Source organism: Dryobates pubescens, chromosome 26, assembly GCF_014839835.1.
Source record: "Dryobates pubescens isolate bDryPub1 chromosome 26, bDryPub1.pri, whole genome shotgun sequence".
Taxonomy (NCBI): Eukaryota; Metazoa; Chordata; class Aves; order Piciformes; family Picidae; genus Dryobates; species Dryobates pubescens.
Window position 1 is genome coordinate 4,066,203 of NC_071637.1, and position 19,737 is coordinate 4,085,939.

A 19,737-nucleotide genomic window follows, 5' to 3' on the forward strand; every position below is an offset into this window, starting at 1 on the left:
GAAGGCTTTACATGGGTACCTAGTTTGGACATTGTCTACAGTACTAGCTAGTTAACCGTGGGTTTCCTGTGTCCAACGAGATGAATGCAACGTTTGTGCAGTCTTTAGGGGGAGTAGGAGTCTGTACACACCAAAAAAAAAAGTATTCCCCCAGAAAACTTTTGTCTGCTGACTGTCTCTTGCACAGCTCAGTTCCTGTAGTCCTGTCTCTTACAAGCCCACCCCTCGGAAAGCTCTGCAGGCTCAGTGATGATCAGTCTGGTTACCATGGGACTATGAACACTGAGGACTACCTTCCACATGTCTTTAATCACTCTAAAAGGTCACTGTCAGGTGTTATTTCTGTAACATCTCTGATTCTGACATTTGGAGGCAGTTTTCAGTCTGCTCCCCCCTGTTTGTCCTCTACCCTTCCCCCGTGGTCGATCCCAGTCCAGTGGCTCTCGCTTTTGTTTCTGCTCCCTTCCAAGTCCTGTTTCTCCCTGGGAAGCGAACGTTGCAAGCCCTGGCTGCCACAGGCAGCAAAGTCACACAGTCTGGCAGGTGCAGATCATCTTCCTTTGTAAAGCAGACTCACAGGAGCCCCTTTGAGAGTGCCCAAGGCTGGCTGAGTGAGGCCAGGAGGGTTACATGGTACCCTAGTCTAAATCCTGCCCATGAGTCCTGCCCATGGTGTATTATAGTTATAAAGACGTCCTCTAGTTGTCCATCAATTTAAAGACTCCCAGTGTAGCATCCAAGGCAAGTCTCAGGCTTGGAAGAGCTTATTTTTATAAAGCCTAATGTTTTTTACCCCCCACCCCCCCAAATTTGACTTGCCAGTTTCTGTCTGAGGTGATGTGATGTGACAGTTGAGGTTACCAGTGTGGTCGTGTGAAAAGCAGCAGCTTGCTGGAGTGATGAGTGGCTCAGAACTAAACTTTGGTCCCCTTTGCAACTCCTGATGGAGTTTTTCCTGTGCCTGAGTCTGGCTGTTAGTTCTAGTCAGGGAGGGAAGAGAGGGGAAGAGCAGGAGCCTATTTTTGTCTGTGAGCAGCGCTGAGGGGGGAGGCTGAGGAGAGATCAGTTCCCACCCAGCTCAGGGCCGATTCCCTGTTTGTTGTGCATGAAGCACAACATTTTAATAGTAATGGGAGGATTCAGAAATGGAGATCCAGTCTCAAAATGGTCCCTGCATTGCTATTACCATGGAAACCAGGGATCCTGGTGCTAAAGAGCATCCCTGAGAGCAGACTGGTCTCTCCCCAGTGGGAACTGCCTCGCAGAGGGGAGCAGCCTCGCACGTAGCTCTGTCCTCTCCGTGGTCTGAGCTAAAAGGGGCCTTGACCACACTTAGTCCTGGTTTGTTCAGGCAACAATTGTGGTATTTCCCCTGTCTCTTGGTGTTGCTTTCCCTTTGCCCCAGCACAGCTGGGATGCTATAGAGCCTACACAAGGTCCTCGCTCTTCACTCCAATCCCTGGGTCCTCCAACCCTGCAGCCACAGCCAGGCTGGAGCATCCTTTGTCCCCAGGCAGGGTAAGGGCCAGATGACTTTATTTGTTTAGCCAAGTGCATCACCCCACTTCTTGGCCATGGATTGTTTCAAAGGACATTGCAGAATTGTTTGCTTTGGATGAAAAGAGATATTTATTGTTTCTAGCTACCAGATCCTTTATCAATGTACTGTTCTAAATTGGCAGGTCTGCTGGAGGGGGAATATCACACGTTCCTGCAAAGGAGCAGCTGTTTTTAAGGTGTTGAGGCAGTTAACAGAATCTCAACCTGAGCATGTTTAGGAACGGTTGGACAGCAAGACAACTTTTTTATGAAGCTCATTTTAAGTTAGTTTATTACATGCTGTTGGTAATATTTTAAAACAGGGAGAATAAAAACCAAAACAATATTTTTCTTTAAAGACAAAAGGATGTATGTTTTTTAACAGAGAACATGGTTCAGTGTTTTCCAAAGCCTTTCAACGTTCTTGCTCTGAGGTTTCTCCATCCTTTTGGTTTCTGTGTCCCTCTGTTATTATAGACTTTGATCAGCTTTCCTCCAAAAGAAGAGGCATGATGTAAATACACACCAGAAAAGAGTGCTGTCAGGAGCTCTGCTCAAACGGGCCATAAAACGATTGGTCAATCTTTGCTGTAGTTCATTAACTCTTCAGCTGCTCTTCAGGCCTTTGCTGAGAGAATTGATGTTGTATTTTCAAGGTGAGAACTACTTAGCTAGTTTTGTCCTAATCCTGTTCTCTGTATAAAGCTCTTTTTATAAAGAAAGTCTAATAGGCTATCAAGCAATAATCTATTCCATTTGGTGTGCACAGGTGGTGACTGGCAGGCTGGAGTGCATATTGTTGATACAGTTCCTAATTGTCTTCAATCTCAGTGACATCACTTTTGGGGGGTGAAAAAAAAAGTCCACATTAACTTTGTGACAGAAGGGAAGGTCAGGGCTGTTGCTGTTGCCCTGTGAGATGCAGTCACGCTATAGACTTCTCTCTGTGTGTGCCCATCCAGGTGAAACCCCCTAGGCGACGAACGAAACAGCTGTAAGTGACTTCATACTACAGAGGTAGTAAAGAGTAGTTTCAGTATAAACTTCATGACTGTTTTTCTTAGGCTCTCTAGTATTTGTAACTCGATAAGAATGGTTCCCACTGCCACTGTAGCCCTGATAAAAGCAAAAAAAAAAAAGCCTTTGCACCCTGGGGCCACACGAGCTCTGCCTGACCGCTGCCTGTTTTCCTCGAGACACCAGAGGCAAGCTAAAGGGAGAGGTGTTTTCTTTTCAGAGCAGCAGATCGAGCTGCTCCTCTTTAAAGGCTTTGTGGGTTATTCTGTCCATTTCACAAGGTGGTATTTGTCACATTTTGTTAAAGAATTCCACCCAAGGCAGACTGGACCTTTGCAGAGCTCACGGGGACTGCCCTGTCAAACAGGACCAGGCTCTTCTGGGCTGTTCCTCCGAAGTCAGCTCTAACTCTGGGCCCAGCTCAAGATCTTTCCAAAGTGGCAAGATTGGGATATTGCATTTTAAGTCCTCTCTATCATTGATGCAGTACATAAACCAAACCAGCTTCCAAACAGCACCCAGCCCATTGGATTTCTGGCAGCATTTCCCATAGGAAAAACCCTGATGTTGCTCTCAGCATGGACGGTGGTGTGGGCAGTACCTGGTGATGTTGGGGGCCCATGAACAGAGTTTTGTGCAATGCTCTGAGAGCTGTGTAAATGCAAAGTGTTGTCAGCAGACAAGTCCAGGGCATATTGAAATCTGGAGTGAGCATCTAAAACGAAATTGCAGCTGCCAGATGTGAGCCAAACACCTAGAGAAGAGGCTGATCAGTGAAAACCTTCCCACATCCCCCCCAGCACACCCTGCCAAGGCCTGGCTGTCCATAGGGGTGTGTCTGCATGAATCAATACAGGCACAGAGCAGAGCAACACCTTGGAAAGTGTCAGGTTCCCTCAGGGAGGCTGAATCTCTTGGCAGGGGCTGGCTGTTTGTGCAGTCAGTGTCTCATTCCCTTGTGTGAGCCCTTTGCCCACACCAGACCCGGCAGCCGAGTCCGTGGGACAGTGATAACATTTGATGTGGCAGAGCCCCAGGTTCCTGCTGTGCCCAGCGTGTCTGCCAGCCCACCTGGCTCCAGCATGTCTGTGAGGGTGGCAGCTGCCTGAGCGCTTTGCAAGTGATTTGGTGTTGCCAAAACGTGGCTGAGTCTTAAAACCAAGCTGCCAGGCTCCTCTGTGCTCGTTGGCCAGTGTCCCGGTGACCACGCAGCGCTAGTCCCAGCTGCTCACCCACCACAGCAGCATCAGACTTCCCCTTGAGCTCTTCCTATGGTGCCCACCTTTCCCTGTGGTAGCTGCTCTCATCTCAGTGCAGGAGAGCAACTGGGGAGAGTTTCTTGCAGCATTTGGTTCTTCACACTTTAGTGGCTGAAAGCAAGAGAGAGCCAGCAGCAGCAGCCCTTGCAGAGCACCAGCAGAGGCTGCCACCCAGCCATGCTCCCTTCATGACTTCAGTAGCTGAAATGGCAACCAAAGCTGTGTTGTCAAACCCTGCTCTGCCAGGTCAGTAGGCAGCCTTTGCATTTACACTGCACACTGGGCACCTCGTGTGGGCTGGAGATGCCAGCAGGAGAGGTCCTGTGGGCACAGGCAGCACCTGGGTGCAGTGAGCTCTGTGTGCTCTGTAGGGCTGGGACAGAAGCAACCCGAGGAAGAATTGAGGCACAGCTGCTGCTGAAGCCATGCCCAAGAGCTTTTCAGGAGCTAAGTTTTTGTACTTGCTTGGGCACGATAGGTTGGGATAGCTGCCCACTGGGACTCCAGATCCCCCTAAACACCAGCCTGGAACTTTAAATCCTGCAGCAGTTTTTGTTTTGGGGCTATTCCTCTTTACCCAGTGCTGCTCACTGGCCTCAAATGATTCCATCTTCTCGACCTGGAGCTGGTTTTGGCTTTGTTTGGAGCAAAGAGTAGTGAGATTTGGAGAGCAAATCCAAGGCAAGTTCCACCAGCCTCACCATGTTGGGCTTGCCTTCCCTCCAGTGAGCTGCAGACTGCTCCCTGTGCCAGGTGGAAAGGGCATCCCAGGGCCGCAGTGCCTCACCCGAGACCCCCACACAGCACTGCCATGGCCTGCCACCCTCCTGGGGTGCCAGTGTGCTGCCCACCTTTTGTGGCAGTCCTGAGTTCAGACCACAGGGGGTCCTTCCTTTCCTGTCCTTGGTAGGAGCTAGAGGTCTTCTGCAGAGGCTCCAGAGGTGTGCTGGGCCACGCTGATAGCCAGGAGAAGGCAGGACAGGGAAGGAGCTGCCTCTGTGCTGGCCGGGGAGAAGGGGAGCTCCCAGCGAGCTTCCCTCCTGGTTCCCTTTGCTGTCCCCGGTGCCCGCTGCTCCTGCATGTGTTCTCCCTTCCCTCTCCACACGAGGCCTTATTCCAGCCCGAGGGGACTGAGGCTGCCCGCAGCATCTCTTTGCACTGAAGCTTCCGTCCCACGCTGCCCGCAGGGGCAGTGCTGCAGAGCTGGCCTCTGCTCGGGGATGGAGCCACCACCCCACCATCCATGCTGTCCCTCCCCAGTGCCCGGTGCTCTGCCTTCTTCCCCACTGCCAGGGGCCTGATCACGGTAGGGAAATCTGCAACCTTTCCACTTCATCAACTGCTCCACAAAGACCAAAAGCTTTGCAGGGGCACGGCACGGCTGCTACCCCTCCCCTTGCCTTTCTGTAGGAGCGGGGGCAGCTGATCTGCTCTGTTTTGGCCTCTGTAACCCTCTCCAAAGCTGTCTGGAGGTTTTTAACATCAGCTGGTGAGATGCAGTCTCCCTGGAGCCGGTGGGAGCGCAGGCCAGGTGGGGAGCGGCTTGCAAGGTGCTCGGGCTGCCTTGGGTGGAAGGTGGGACACGGTCCCAGCAGCTGGCCTGGAGTCAGGAGAGGACTCTGCTCGACTTTTTTCCTGTCTGTAGGTTTTATTCAGACAATATGTATTGATTGAGTGATTTACAATTCAGTGTTAATCTAATGACAACGTTGATAATGGTGATAATAAAACCTTTTTTCCTACGGTGTGTTGGAGGTGTTCTTTGTGGGAATGTCTCTGCCCTTTCTGTTGCCACTGTTAACCATCAGCCTGAGATTTCAGCTGGCCTGTCCCTTCTCCTTGTGCCTGTAGGCAATGAGAGCAGCTCAGTCTGGCATATCCCAGTGCTGCCCATGGAAGAGCCCTCTCTGAATCAGCCCCAGCTTCACACCTCCATTTCCCTGGGCCGTTACCAGATGCAATTTGGCCATGGGCATCTCCAGGCATAAAGCTAAGCTGGCTCCCAGACTGTACTCTGCTACCTCAACCAGAAGCCACCTGTTCCCCCTGTTCTCTTCCCAAGTCCCTTTGTTCTCTGCACCAGCCCTTCAAGGTTGACTGTGAGACCTTGGGGATGAAAATACTGCTGGCAGAAAATCCTACCCCTGCCCAGGCTGTTGGGAATACCAGGAGGCAGTGTTGGGTATAGAGGCATCTGGGGAATCCCTGGGAAGGAGGCCTGTGGGTGTCCCTGGATGTGCAGCTACTGCCTAGCTCTGAATGGCCTTGACTTGCAAGCTGTCAAGTGGGAGGTGTCTGGGGGCTCTGGTGTGGCTCCTGCTGTGGGAGCTATGGGAGAGGGTGAGGACAGGCAGTGTTCTCCAGGGACCTGCTACAAGCCCTTGTCCAGTGGGACTTACAAGGCACTGCAAAGTCCCAGGTCACTGAGAATTTCTGCAGTTTTTCTCATGCCTCCAAGTCCCTCTGCAGGTCATCAGGGCAGCTCCACACCCTGCCACCACCTGTGCCTGCTACAGCCCCTGGGGAAGCAGTGGCAGAGGAAGGAGGAGGAGGAGGAGGAAGGTTTCTCCACCAGTACAAGTGCCTGGGAGGTTGGGGCAGCCCAGCATGGCAGCTGGGAAAGAACAGCATCTGCCACCCGCAGACCATCATCAGCTTCCAAAAGCAGGACAGGCCTCAGGCAGGCACTAAGCCTGAGCTCCCCAGAAGCAGTGCCTGGCAGCTTGGCCTGCACAAAAGCAGCAAGAAACCCAAGCAGGTTCCTCTGGCCCAGCAGCCCCCGTGGTGCAGATGTCTCACCACCAGCCCTGGTGCCTCTGCCAGCTTTGCGTCGTGGCATAGGTGGTCTGTGGCGTGAGCAAAGAGCCACTGAGCACTGGCAGAGCTGAATCCAGAGGGGCTGTGTGAGGCTGGCTAAGCCTCCAGATTGGGCTGCTTGTCCTTCTTCCAGCTCTAGAAGAGGTGGGTTTTACCAGGGCAATGCCATGTGGGCTCTGGCTTGTGCAGGAACTGAAGGGCTGCTTCATTCCGTGCAGGCAGATGGAAGGTGAGAGGTGCTGGCTCCATCCTGGCCCCAGAGGGTGTTCCAGGTGCAGCATGGAAAGGGGAAGAGACCTCCATCTGTTGCACAGCTCTGGTGGCAAGGGCTGACAGGCCTGGAGAGGCTGGGCAGGGGGAGATGGGACATGGCAACCAAGAGGCTGGGCTGGTGGGATCAGCATGAAATCACGAGGGAGGAGCTGAGGAAGCACTGACAGGCGGATTGTGAAGCTCACAGCTTGCTCTCTCCCCCGCCTCCTCCCCCTGTGCTATTTAAACCAGGGCTTACACAGCTGCTCCAGGTCTGAGATCACTGGTCCTGATTTGGGACCATGGGTGCAAAGTGTTGCAGCTGCTGAGCAAGGTGGGGAACTGCAGTCCTGGGCATTTTGGGGGGTGGGAGGCTCTCCACACCCCTGCCCTCCTGCCTGTGAGCTGCCACACACCTCAAAGGGCCTGTGGGAGCACCCAGGTGAAGATCTTTCAAACCAGCCCTTCATGCCAGCCTAGCAGTGCCTGCACCAACCTCCCTGCCTGTGTGCTCCAGGCTGTGCAGCCCAGGGCCATACTCCTGGCTCATTGTCCCTTCCCTGCCCACACATGGGACAAAGGGCCAGGCTGGGGCCAGCAGGGGCTGAGAATCTTGCCTGAGGGTCCTGTTGCCCATGAGCAGGAAGGATAGAACTGCTGTGACCCAAGAATGGATGTGAAGTCCTATGGCTGCCTCCAGTGTGGTGTAGAACTTGGCAGGGAGCAGGCTGCCATGCCAGAGAGCATGCCCCAAAGAGAGGCACCAGGTGAGGAACCCTCTCAGCCACCCAGCAGCCCTGCCTGGCCCAGCACTGCTCTGCTGCCAGCCAGCCCCAGCAGCAAGGCTGCTCCTCAGCCCTGGCCTTGCCTGCTTGGCCATCACTGTCTCAAGGACCAGATCCCAGACATTTTAAGACTGGCTCAAGACAGACCCAGTCAGAACAAGCCTGTGCAGATTTGAGGTGACATCAAAGCCCAGAGCTGCCTCCAGGCAAGCCTGAGCGCCAAAAAAGGTTGTCAATGTGAAGGTCATTGGCCAGGGAGGGTGAAGGAGCCCAGGGTATCCCCATGCTGGGTGGGCAATGCCACCATCCGAGTGTGCACCAAGACCCAGCTGCTTCCCAGCTCTGGGACAGCCACTCCACCTCCTTCTAATGCCCAGCAAACATCCACAGGGATGGATATAAACACTGCTCACACCCTGTGGAAGGGAGCCAGCCCTGGCATACCCCTTCAGAGAGCAGGGCTGGGGGCACATCCCTCTGCTCCCCCTTGTGACAAAGAACCAACCACCAGCGCTGGATTCACCTTTTATTAAACTGCCAAGAACGAACAGAGGAGAGAGCAAAGCCTGCCCTGGGGCCTTCCCAATGCTGGTGCTCCACATGCCTTCCCCACCAGGAAAAGGGGAAAAACCCCTCAGAGAGTATTTGGGATGGAACTAAGAGTGAAAATGCCTGTTATTAGGGGAAAGAAGGGGGGGAAGGTGAAGTGGAGTTCCTACTGATCTGCTTTCTTGGAGACAATGCAGGATGGACGTGGGCCATGTTGGGGAGCACAGGTGAAAGAGTCTCCCAGGCAGGGCTGTGTGTGTCCCACATCCCAGCCAGGAATGCACACCAAGATGTGATCACCTGCCTCTGGTCACCCCAGCAGCCATGACCACAAGCCCATGGACTCCTGGGGACTGGAAAGAGGTGAGAGCAGGCATGCTTGCTGGGTGGGCAGAAGGAGGAAAGGTAGTGAAGGAAAGAGTGATTTTAGGTAATGACCATCAGGGCCAAGCTTCTTCAGGTGGCTCTCCCTGGAGCTGTGCTCTTGGCCCAGTCTAGGCTCAGCAAAGAGCAGGGTTATGGTGGGGCTGGAGGAGTTCAGCTTCCCCTGCAAATGGGACTGCATCCCACCAGCCAGCTCAGCCTGGAGAAGCTACCAGTAGTGAGGTAAGGTGTGCAGGTGGGTGAGGGGCTGAGCATGTCCAGCTTCCAGAAGTACTGCACCAGCCACAAGCCTGAGCTGAGATCTGGAGGGGTTGGCCATGGGAGGTGCAGTGCCATGAAGCTGTCCCCATATCCTGAGCAGCAGGACCTCAGCCTGTCCCCTCCTGCCCACCCACCAGCTGCAAACCTGCTGTGTGGCACCAACTTACCTGCACCCAGTGTCAGGGGACAACTTAAAGCTCCCCAGCCCTGCTGGGCTCACTAACATGGGCTTTGCTTTCAGCGCCCTCTCAGCAAGCGCAGCCCAGCCTGGGCTTCAAGGGGCACACAGCCAAGGCTGGGCAGAGTGGGAGGGCAGCAGTGTCTCCATTTGGGGAGCAGGGAGGTGGGAAAGCAAACCCAGAGGCTGCTGGACTTCACACTGGGGAACCTCTTGCCAGACCCAGACGCTTGAACCTGCATGGGAGGAAAAAGCAAACAGAAACTAAAGATGCCATTCGGTGCGGCAGAAAGGAGCGAGGGTTTCTCAGCAGGGTTTAAACGCTCCTGCTGGACCCTGCTTGGGGCTGGCTGCCAGCTGAAAGGGGGGGAAAGGGGAGCAGTAAGAAGGAGCTGACATTCTGTTCTTCATTCCTCATCTTGGTCAAGAGTTGAGCGTCCTCCTAGATGGATTTCCTGCGCAGCCGGGCGTGGTGCCGGCAGCGGGGGCTGCCGGAGGACAAGGTGCTGCCGGGGGAGGAGCCGGTGGGCCCCCGCGTGCTCAGGGACACCTCGTCGATTTTGTAGGAAATGGAGTTGTAGTACACGGGGTTGGTGTGGCAGCTGAGGGTCTCGGGGTGGGAGGGCACGGGGCTGCCGCAGAGCTGCGGTCTGTAGCACAGGCACGTGCAGAAGGAGGGCACGGCGGCCGCCGCGTGGGCCGACTGGCGCCGCTGCCGCTCCTCCAGGATCAGAGGGATGAGGTTCATCTGGCTGGTCCTGTCCTCGCTGGGCAGGAAAATGGCGTTGGGGGCGCGGCCGTCCCCGGCGGGCCGGGGCTGGAGGTTGCCGCGGGCTCTCCTCAGCGAGGCGCGCTCCTCGGCGTCCCGCCGCTCGTCCTCCGAGTTCATCGTCAGGAAGCGCAGCACCACCAGGTTGAGGAAGGCGCCGATGACCGTCAGCCCCACCAGGATGTACATGAAGCTGAAGGCCACGTACGGGGGCTTCTTCTGCAGCGCCTCGTTCTTCTGCAGGGCCACGAAGTCGCCGAAGCCGATGGTGGTCAAGGTGATGAAGCAGTAGTAATAGGCGTGGAAGAAAGTCCAGCCCTCAAAATAAGAGAAGGCTGCGGCGCCGATGCACAAGGTCCCCATGCAGGACAGAAAGCCGACCAGGACCATGTTCTCCATGGAGACATTGGTGGTCCTCATGCCCAGACACTTCTTGATCTTCTTGAGCAGCAGCCTCACGACGGTGTTCATGCGCTCCCCCAGGCTCTGGAACATGACCAGCGTCAGGGGGATGCCCAGGATGGCGTAGAACATGCAGAAAACTTTGCCGGCATCCGTGCCTGGGGCGGCGTGCCCGTAGCCTGCCAAAGGAAGAGGACAGGCAGGTGTCAGGGTCTCACTGGGCTTTCCAGTGAGGCTGACCTGGGACCAAGAGGAGCAGTGGAATAAGGGGAAAATGGGGAATGAATTGGTAACAGATCTGCAGGGGCACAGGGTGGCAATGGTGCCTTGCATGTGGGCAGGACCTCCTTTGGCCTTTGAAGAGAGCAGATCCCCTCCTGACAGCCCTAGGGCTGGATTGAGTGATCCCCACAGCAAGGGAGGACAGAGGGTCCACGGGACACTCAAACCAGCAGTGGCAAGTCACCCTGTGAGAAGGGATGCTCCCAGCCACTCCTAACCAAAACTGCCCTTGCAGGGCCATCATCACCTCCCCATGGCACCCACTCTGGCCCCTCCAGCCCAAGCCCTCCAGTGCCATGTGTATCTTTGGGCTATATGATGACTCACTGCACGGACTGTTGCAAGTAGGAGCTATAGGGCCCCTGTGCAGTGGGCACCCCCCTGGGTGAGTTCCCACAGGAGCAGCTAAGCCTGGGAGGACTTCTGCAGAGCAACTTCAGCTTTGCTCCAGTGTTACTCAGACCATGAAGCAATGCTGGACCACTGGGGGAGAGGGGCTGTGCTGTTTTAGATGCAGGGAAGTACTTACGCCAGCGCAGCCCTGTCAGCCCTCGTCCCAGGGACAAGGCTCTCCTTGAATGCCTTCTGTGATTTAATTTCCCCACCTTGCTCCACATTTCAGAGCTGTGACTCAGGGACACACACAATTACACCGTGAGTGGGGATGAGGTGTTCACCGGGACATGCCAGGCTTCCGCAGTGGCTCTGCGCCCACCTCACCTCATTACAGACACTGAACAGGCACCGGTGGCCTCTGACCCAAGAGGATGAGTAAGGAACTGGGTGCCAGGAAGGCAGGCAGGCAGCGTGGGGAGTAACAGCATCCAAGGGCATCCAAGCCTTGCTTTTCAGTTTCTGTAAGAAACTTCCTGTCTGAAGCTGGCTGCAGAACTGTGCTCCAGCACGGCCTGTGGCAAACACCTATTTGTCTGTTCCCTGCTTCCCTGTGAATTGTGCAGGAAGAAATGGGGGGAAAGCCCCTTTTTGTGGGTTTTTAGTCTTTTTAATTTGTTTCCCAGTCTTGCTCACAGCTGTGACTTGGCTTCCCTCGGTCTCTGCTGCCAGTGCATTTCCAGGACTTTGTAGGGAAGCTGTTAGTATGCAGCAGTGGGAAGCCCAGAGGATGATAACCAAGTTGTCCCGAGATCCTGCTCCAGGAAACTCCTGCAATGGGACATGGCTGGGAGGCTGAGGACAGTGTTGCACTCGGCCGTGCTGTGCTCTGAGATGCAAGGGGGCAGGAAGGGACCAGTTTCTAGTTGCTGTTTCTAAAGCCCCACGATCAAAAGCTGCTAAACTTCAAGCCTACAATGACACATTTCATAGAACACAGAGCAGGCAGGAGGCTGCAGTGGCCATAAAACCCCCACTCAGATCCAAGCTTAACAACCCAGTGCAATTATCAAGCACTGGGCTGCCAGATAATCCAGTGACAGCCGTGAGGAGGTAAATACAACGACCCACAAGAACAGTAAGCTGAAAAACAGTAGTTGTACCCGGAGAGACTGCTGAAAGAGCATTTGAGTGATGCTTTGGAAGTGACAAAGGGAATTAGAAAGAGTAAACGCAGCCACATTAACCTCGGAACAGATCTGGGGCAGGGCCTGACTGAAAGAGACCTGAGGTGCCAGCGTTTGGGAAATACGGGCCCCAGGCTGAAATTCTTTATGGCAGGGGCGTGTGATAAGTGCAGCAATTGTTTGTCGCTGTCACCAGAACAATGATGGAAATGAAGCTGCAGCCTGTCAGGAGATGATGGAGATCCTCCCTGAAACCATCCATCCTACCCTCCTTCTGGGGCTCATGGCTAACCCTGTGCTGAGCCCCTCTCTCTTTGCTGGCCATGCGTGTTGCCAGCTGCACAAACCTCACCTCGCATCTTGTGGGGGCACATGGAGCACCACCAGGGCAGGCCCTGTGGGGGTAGCTGTCCCTCTGCCACCTCTCATGCCCTGGGAATGCAGTACAGCTGACCCCACCAGCCCTTCTCCTGAGGGAGGATGCTTTCAGCTACCAGCTATGTTTCAGCCATCCCAAGGGCCTTGGTAAGGCTGAGCCCTGTCCCATGGATGAGGAGGGAGCTGTTGGCTGGGGAAGGGCAGGTTCAGCCTTAGGGTTCCTGCCTCCAAACCATGTTTGCGGACTGAAATCCCAGCACCAGCAATGATCTGAGCCCAGGATCCTGTGCCTGTCTACTCCCACAGGATGCTCAGGGTGCAGGGATTAATAGAAGTGCATTAATTAAACAATGCTCAACTCCCATGTGGCCAAGCTCACCTGGCACTAAGGCAATCCTCAGCTGATGCGCCTTCATTCTCTTGCAGAACTGAAGTGGGCAGACAAAGGCACAGGGCTCTGGTTTGGATAACTGTCTACACGGGGGTTTAATACCACCCATTTTCCCCCAGGCCAGCTGACCCCTACCTCTCTGCAGGTTCCCCTGCAGGCTGAGCCAGATTCAGTGCCTGGTGGCTGTCCTGGCTCCTTGAAGCCGGGTCTCAAGCAGCCAAACAGGCAAGAGTTCTGAGCTGGCAAAGAAGCCAGCAGTTCTTGCCCAGCTCATCAGCATGTCTTGCTGGCTACAAGCCTGCACAGAGAGCAGGGCAGGGCTCCCACCTCGGTCCTCCTGCACCCCCATCAACTTCTGCAGCTGCCTCCCACAAAGACATCTGCAAGAAGCTCCGTGTCCTGCCATCTCTGGGACAAGGTGCATGGACCATCGCAGCACCCCTGGTATTCCCTAGCCTGCCCAGGGATTACCTCTCGACTGCTGGGCACTGGGGGTCCCACAGGGTCAGCTCCGGGGAATGGCCTGAAGGGATATCCCAGCCTTGCAAGGGTGAGATCTGCCTCTCCTATGCAGGCAGCACGCCCCTGACCCTCTCCCCAGGGCTGTGCTGGGGCACCCAGAGGTGGTGGAGGCGTGGGAGGGTTTGGAGGTGCAGAGGTATGGGGATGGAGGGAAGTTGGGATGAGGAGGTGTGGGGATGGAGAAGTGCTGGGATAGACGGATGGAGGGATGGGTACATGAGGTGGTAGTACAGGGAGATAGGGATGGAGAGGTGCCGGGATATGGAGTCACAGGCATGTGGAGATGGTGTGGTACAGGAACGTGAGGGTGGAGAGGTGCCGGGATATGAGGTCGAAGAGATACGGGGATGGAGAGGTGCCGGGATGTGGGAGCCGAGGGGCACAGGACGCAGCCCGGGGGCCAGCACTCACCGATGGTGGTGATGACCGTGATGGCGAAGTAGAAGGAGCCGGCGAACTTCCACTGGCGCCCGGCGCGGTGCGGCTCGGCCTGCAGCACCAGGCGCTCCAGCTCCCGGTAGTCGTCGGCGGAGAAGCGATACTTCCTCCGCAGCTCCCCGCGCTTCTGCTCCAGCAGCCGCTTGCGGCCGCTCTCTGCCTCCGACTCCAGCGCATCGAAGACGGCGGCTCCCACCAGCAGGTAGGAGAAGATGCAGAGGATGAGCGCGGCCGTGCGCAGGTTCTGCCGCTTCATGGCGAGGGGCGGCCGCCGGCGCCTCAGCCCGGGCTCCGCATGGCCCCGCGCCCGCCGCCGCCCCCCGCCGCGCAGCCCCCGCGCACCGCCCCCTGCGCGCCCGCGCAGCGAGTCCCGGGCACCGCGCACCGCCCCCCCGCACGCACAGGGTCCAGGGCACCGCACACCGCCGGCTCCGCGCACCGAGTCCTGGGGCACCGCAAACCTTCTCCTGCGGGCAGCGGGCACCAGCTGCTCCGGGCACTGAATCCCCGGGCACTGCACACCGCTTTCTTTGGGCACTGGCTCCCCAGGCTGCTGTGGGCACCGGTGTCAGCTCCCATTCGCATTAGTACCTGCACACCCTGCACCCACCCTGCCCGGCAGCCCTGGGCTGGAGCGGGCAGTCCCAGGCTGCAGGTGAGCCGTGCTCCATCCCGTGCTGCTGACATTAGTAATGATCCCTTTCCCCAGAGGTACAACCAGCTGCATGTTCCTAGGCTGGAGGAGCTTTGTGTGCCAGTACCCTCTCTGCCTGCCCTGCTCAAAAGCAGAGACTTTTGGGGGGGTGGGAGGGTATGCTGCCCCTGCTCCCACAGTCCCATGGTGCTATCCCTGTGTGGGCAGCCCTCACCCCACTCTTCCCCTGGGCTCTGGACACAGAGGTGCCACATCACCCCCAGGGCAGTGAAGAACACACTATGGTGTTGTGCATCCTCTCTGCTTTATCCAGCCTGGCCTGGCCTGGCCTGTTGTGTCCAGTGCTGCTTTGGGAGAGCAGAAAGGGACAAAACCACCAGGCTCAGTGTTTCTGCTGATTCCTGTGACACGATGCTGCAGGGGTGGGAGGACAGGAGGCCACCAGCCTGGTGCTGGCGTGGGGTCAGTGAGTGGGACCTCCCTACACTGATGCACTGTGGACAGCCCAGGTGGGCTCAGGTGAGCAGGAAAATGACCCCTTGGAGGAGACAGAGCCCACAAAGAGAAGACCCTGTTTCTCATTACTGGGTTTCTGAGCTTTTGTGTAACCCTCCTGTTTCACTTTTAAATATAGAAAGATACTTCTTGGAGTTGGGTGCTGCAGGAGATGGTGTCTCCAAGAAACAAGCTCTCCTTTTGACTTGGAATAAAACAAAAAAAGAAAACAAGGCAGCAAGCAGGCTGGCATCCTTCTGCTCCCAGCTCGTCTCTCTCTGCAGAAGATGAGGTGCTCAGGGCTCTAATTGCAACCATGGAGCCCTGAATTGGGCATAGGGAAAACTTCCTAACCTTAAAGACAGCGAAACACCAGCATGGTTTGGGAAGATCGTGTCAGCCCCATCCCTGGAGGAGTTTGCAAACAAGATGAGCAGATGTCCAGGTGTCTGCTGGCAGTGCTCTGTCTACAGCCAATGCTCTCCTGGAGCAGGGGATGGCTCAGTGCCCTCTGGAGCCCCTTCAGCCCTGTCCTCTGCCCTTCCACGGCCAGCACAGGGGACACAGTGCCCTTTCTTGCTGTAAGCATGAACTCTTTTTCACCCTGGACACTTGCCACTTCCCTCCTCCCTGCTGAGCCTCTGTTCCAAGCACCATTAGTGAGAGCTGTTATTGAAGGAAAAACAGAGGCTCCAGCAGCAGCACAAGCTGTCGGTGGGTTGCTGCTCAACATCGTAGCACTCACGGCCTCTTAAATCACTCTGCAAAGCCTTTGCTGGAGGAATGTGTCTGCTTTATGTTCTTTGTGGTGTCACTTCAGCCCTGGGATGCTGTCAGACCTCCAGACCCAGAGCAAAGTGGGGGCTGCCTGCTAGAGAAGATAGACTTCACCTGCTGCCAAGCAGCTGCTGGCAATTTTTTTCACGGGTCAGCGATGACATTCCACCCCCACCTTGGAGACAGAACTGAGCTCCTGCTGGTTCCATTAAAGAGGAAGGAGATCTTATGGGGATCACATCACCATGTGCCTATCACATCACTGGGGATTCCACTGCCCCACAGGTGAAATGTTGGGGTAATATTTGGAGCATCTACCCAAGGCCAGATGGTCTGTGCAGATGCTGGGCCAACATGCCAGCGCAGGTTCAAGCATGCAAATCCTTGAGAGAGACTCTCCAGCCATAAGTGAAGATAGGCACAAGGAACTTGCACAGTTCCCTTTAGCAGCAACATCACTCTTAGATGTTCACAGGCTTCCTACATCCTCCACAGTTTGTTTCCAAAAGCATCTCTGCAGTGACAGCCAGCAGTGCTTGGGCAGGGATGACAGAGAACAGCCTTCTCAAAACACTGCTTGCATAGGGAGGAGGTATGGGAGATATGGGCATGGAATCCCACCCTGCCTGTGCCTGGGGCCACTTTCACCCCTGCAGTATGAACAGCTCTCAGTGCTTCCTTGAAGTGGATCCTGCTAGCCCTGTTCTCTTTGGGTCTTGTGCTGGCTTGACCTCGTTTACCCCTAAGGTCTTCTTCTGGCCCCAGAAGAAATCTTTGCCTGGTGGTATCTTGTGGCACAGGTCTATGCTTGGCACAGGCTTTCACTGCTCCTCAGACAGTGTCAGAGATTCAGGCAAGACCTTTTTCTGGAAACAGAGGTGCTGTCTGTAGAGCAGCATTGGAAGAGGCTCTCATTCTGCACAGGCAACAGCTGCTGATCATTGAATCAGCCAGGCTGGAAAAGACCTCAGAGATCATCAAGTCCAACCTATTACCTAACACCTAACACCTCCTGACAACTAAACCATGGCTCCACGTGCCACATCCAAGCCTTTCCTGAACACCTCTAGGGATGATGACTCCACCACCTCCCTGGGCAGCACATTCCAGTGGCCAATCTCTCTTTATGGGAAGAACTTTCTCTTCACCTCCAGTCTAAGCCTCCCCTGGCACAGCTTGAGACTGGGTCCTCTTGTTCTGGTGCTGGTTGCCTGGAAGAAGAGACCATCTCACAGGGGCTTGGCACATCTCTAGTTTCTCCTTTTGGGGTTTGCTTTGGCAGGTCACAGGCTCCTGTGGAATAAATTCTGCTCCAGAGGAATAAGGGTAGCAGGATCCATTTCCTAATGAGACACACACACAAACACACACACCCCCAGTAACAAATCCAGCAGTGAGGGAACCAGGAGCATGTGGCAGTGACACACAGAGCCCTCTTCTGAACAGGGTCCCCAGTTCAGATGATGCTGGCATCAGCTCTGTGTCCCTCCTGCTCACATACTGCTGCTTCCTGCATGCAGGGAGCGTGGGGGCACGAGTGAGACCAAACAGTGTCACATCATTGTGGTGCAGGGCAGCCTCTCTGGAGCAGGAGAAGGAAAGTCTCACCCTTTCCATCGGGAAGCTGCCTCAGTTCAGCCCTTGCCTTCCCCGCTCCCCCTGACTGGAGAAAGGTCAGGCTGGAGCCGCAGGATCAGGCCAGCAGGGTAATGTGCTTTATCATCGATTTCCAGTGAGGAGCTGCGTTATGAGATTAAATGTCTCATTTTTATTGCATGGGAGGGCAGGGAGGGAGAGAGAGAGCAAAAATAAAACAGAAGTCGAGGTGATGATGTCTTTGTGTGTAAGGTTCTTCTGACCGGGAGCCAACGTGCCTTGTTTGTTTGGTCGTTTGGAGGTGAACTTTGAGAAGCTGCTTCCTTCCCAGGGTGATAAACAAAGTCAAGCCTCATCTGTGTTTAAACCAGGGCCTAATTAATCTGTTTAATTGGCTCACATCTACTAATTCCAGGCTGGCAGGGAATTTAGGAAAAAGCTTTTCCAGTTTTAATGGATTGAAATAAGCAAAGCTGCTTAACCCTCTCAGGTGAAAGATGCTAAGTAAGGGGTGGGTTCCCCAGCAGTGTGGATCTGTGTGAGGTGGTCCCACAGCCCAATGGAAGAGGGGAGTGATGGGAGCCCCCCACCAGCTTTGCTCAAGCTGCTGCAGGCATGGGTGCTGCCTTGGGCTGCACAGACAGATCCTGGTCCCCAGGTGAAGGGTTCTGTGTCAGTGGGACCTGCAGTACCAGCTGCAGTCCCAGCACCAACCACGCTGCCCACCCAGGGATGGCTGATGGCCAAGGATGGACTCTGACAGGCGCCAACTCCCTCCTTGGGTTTTGGGTGTGAGGTGTTCCAGTTCTCCAGGGGTTTGAGGACCATCCTGGGGTGCTCTGCTGCTCTGAGGGATTTTTTGAGACCAAATTGATGTTTTTCTCCTGCCTTAGCAGAAGCCTTGGCTGCTGTGGCTGTAATGCCATTTAAACCCCAGATTACAGCCTCCCAGTGCCACAGGGTATTTTTAAAGCAATGGATTAGTTCATTTCTGAAAAGGATTAGATACTGAGATACCAGCTGCAGCTGCCCAGATGACAGTGGGATTCCAGGCACTGCTTGGCTCTCCCAGGGCAGGTGGCACTGGGAGCTGGGCACTGGGACCCATCCCTTCTTTCCATGCCAGGGATAAAGGTGACATCTTCTTCTGTTGACAGAGTCCCTGATCACATCCAAGCTGGATTTAGCAGCATTTGCTCCATAGATCTTACTGTAAAACACTCTCCTGCTAGTCAGGGCTGCCTTGTCTCTGTCCTGCAGGCCATGCTTGGGGCTGCTGGAGGCTCAGGAACCTCATGGCTTTCTGCTCTGGGATTTCCCTGCTGCCTCCCTCTCTGACTCTCTTTAGCTCAGATGGCTGCAGGCACTTTGCTGTGTTGTAATCTGGAAGCCCAGCAAGGGAGTTAATGAAGTGTTGGGTATAAACTGGTTGCAAATACAGCTTGCCTCCACATGGTCACCATGGATGTGGCTTGGAGGTTTCAAACCCTAGGGCAGGTGAACACAGCTCCACATACGACTGTCTTCAACCTTCTTGCCTAGTACCAGCCGTGCTAAACCTCAGCTGTGCCTCCTCCTGATACCCCACAGCCCACTTGTGGGCCTCCCCCACATAGCCCTCCTACCCAAAACAGGTCCTTCAAAGGGCTGCACAGCCTCAACCTCCCCAGCAGCCCGATCTTGCTGGGGCTCGTACACGAAGCAGACCTGGGCTGGGAATGCTGACAGAGCTCTTGACAGCTTATGGTCACAAACTCTATTTTCAGCCTAATAAGTTTTTTATTTGCTTGGAAAGTTGTCAGCTGAACAGCAGCCAGGCACAAAGTACCTGCCATAAAGTGCCTGGACCACAACCAACCGGGAAAGGTGCCGCTCTGCTTTAGCAAGTTCTTGATCTCAGCCGCTTTGGTTGGTTCATTTATTTGATGTGAGGATCTTGGCTTTAAGAGTAAAATAATAAGATAAACTAATAATGCCCCTGCTTAATAGTTTGTGGAAATATTTGCTGAGAGCCTGTTCAGTCAGAACTGGCAACCAGTTTGGGTTGGAGCTCAGAGGTGGGAGGCTCCACGGTGGTGCTACGGTGGGCTGGTCCCTGTGAGGATTCACTGGACCCCAAGGAGAGAGGCTTTGGGAATGTGTCTGGAGAAGGGTCCCACTCTCTGGGAAGGTTAATCTGGAGATGAGCTGCCACAGACTCAGACTCACCACAGAAACACAGTCACATCAAACCCTTGGCCAAGTGGAGAGGAGGGCTTGATCCTGAGCGTGCCTCTGCCGCAACCACAGCGATGCCGTGGTGCTATAAATGACTCTCCTGCATCACAGCCCGTGGGGCTGCCAGGAAGGTCAAGGGCAGGAGCAGGGAAAGGGTCTGGGAATGAATTACAAATATGTGAGCCTCTTTCAGAGGGTGCCCTGATGACAGCTTCACCCCTGTCCTGCAAGGCAGTCCCTTGCTGCAGGGACAG

The 19,737-nt window shown here is 55.0% G+C and overlaps 1 protein-coding gene across 1 annotated transcript; it reads right to left on the bottom strand.

Moving 5' to 3' along the window:
* Positions 1–8,188: 8,188 nt before the first annotated feature.
* Positions 8,189–14,076, bottom strand: KCNK15 (potassium two pore domain channel subfamily K member 15). The gene is made up of 2 exons (XM_009910250.2): positions 13,717–14,076; positions 8,189–10,391 (listed from the first exon to the last, which is right to left on the bottom strand). The coding sequence occupies exons 1-2, from the start codon at positions 13,997–13,999 to the stop codon at positions 9,484–9,486; spliced, it is 1,191 nt and encodes a 396-aa protein (XP_009908552.2). The 5' UTR covers positions 14,000–14,076; the 3' UTR covers positions 8,189–9,483.
* Positions 14,077–19,737: the final 5,661 nt, after the last annotated feature.

Excerpts from the sequence above, each read along its gene's own strand:
- KCNK15 (XM_009910250.2), bottom strand. The coding sequence starts at position 13,999 with ATGAAGCGGCAGAACCTGCGCACGGCCGCGCTCATCCTCTGCATCTTC. Across the intron at positions 10,392-13,716 it reads CACGGTCATCACCACCATCG|GCTACGGGCACGCCGCCCCA; the intron begins GTGAGTGCTGGC and ends TTCCTTTGGCAG.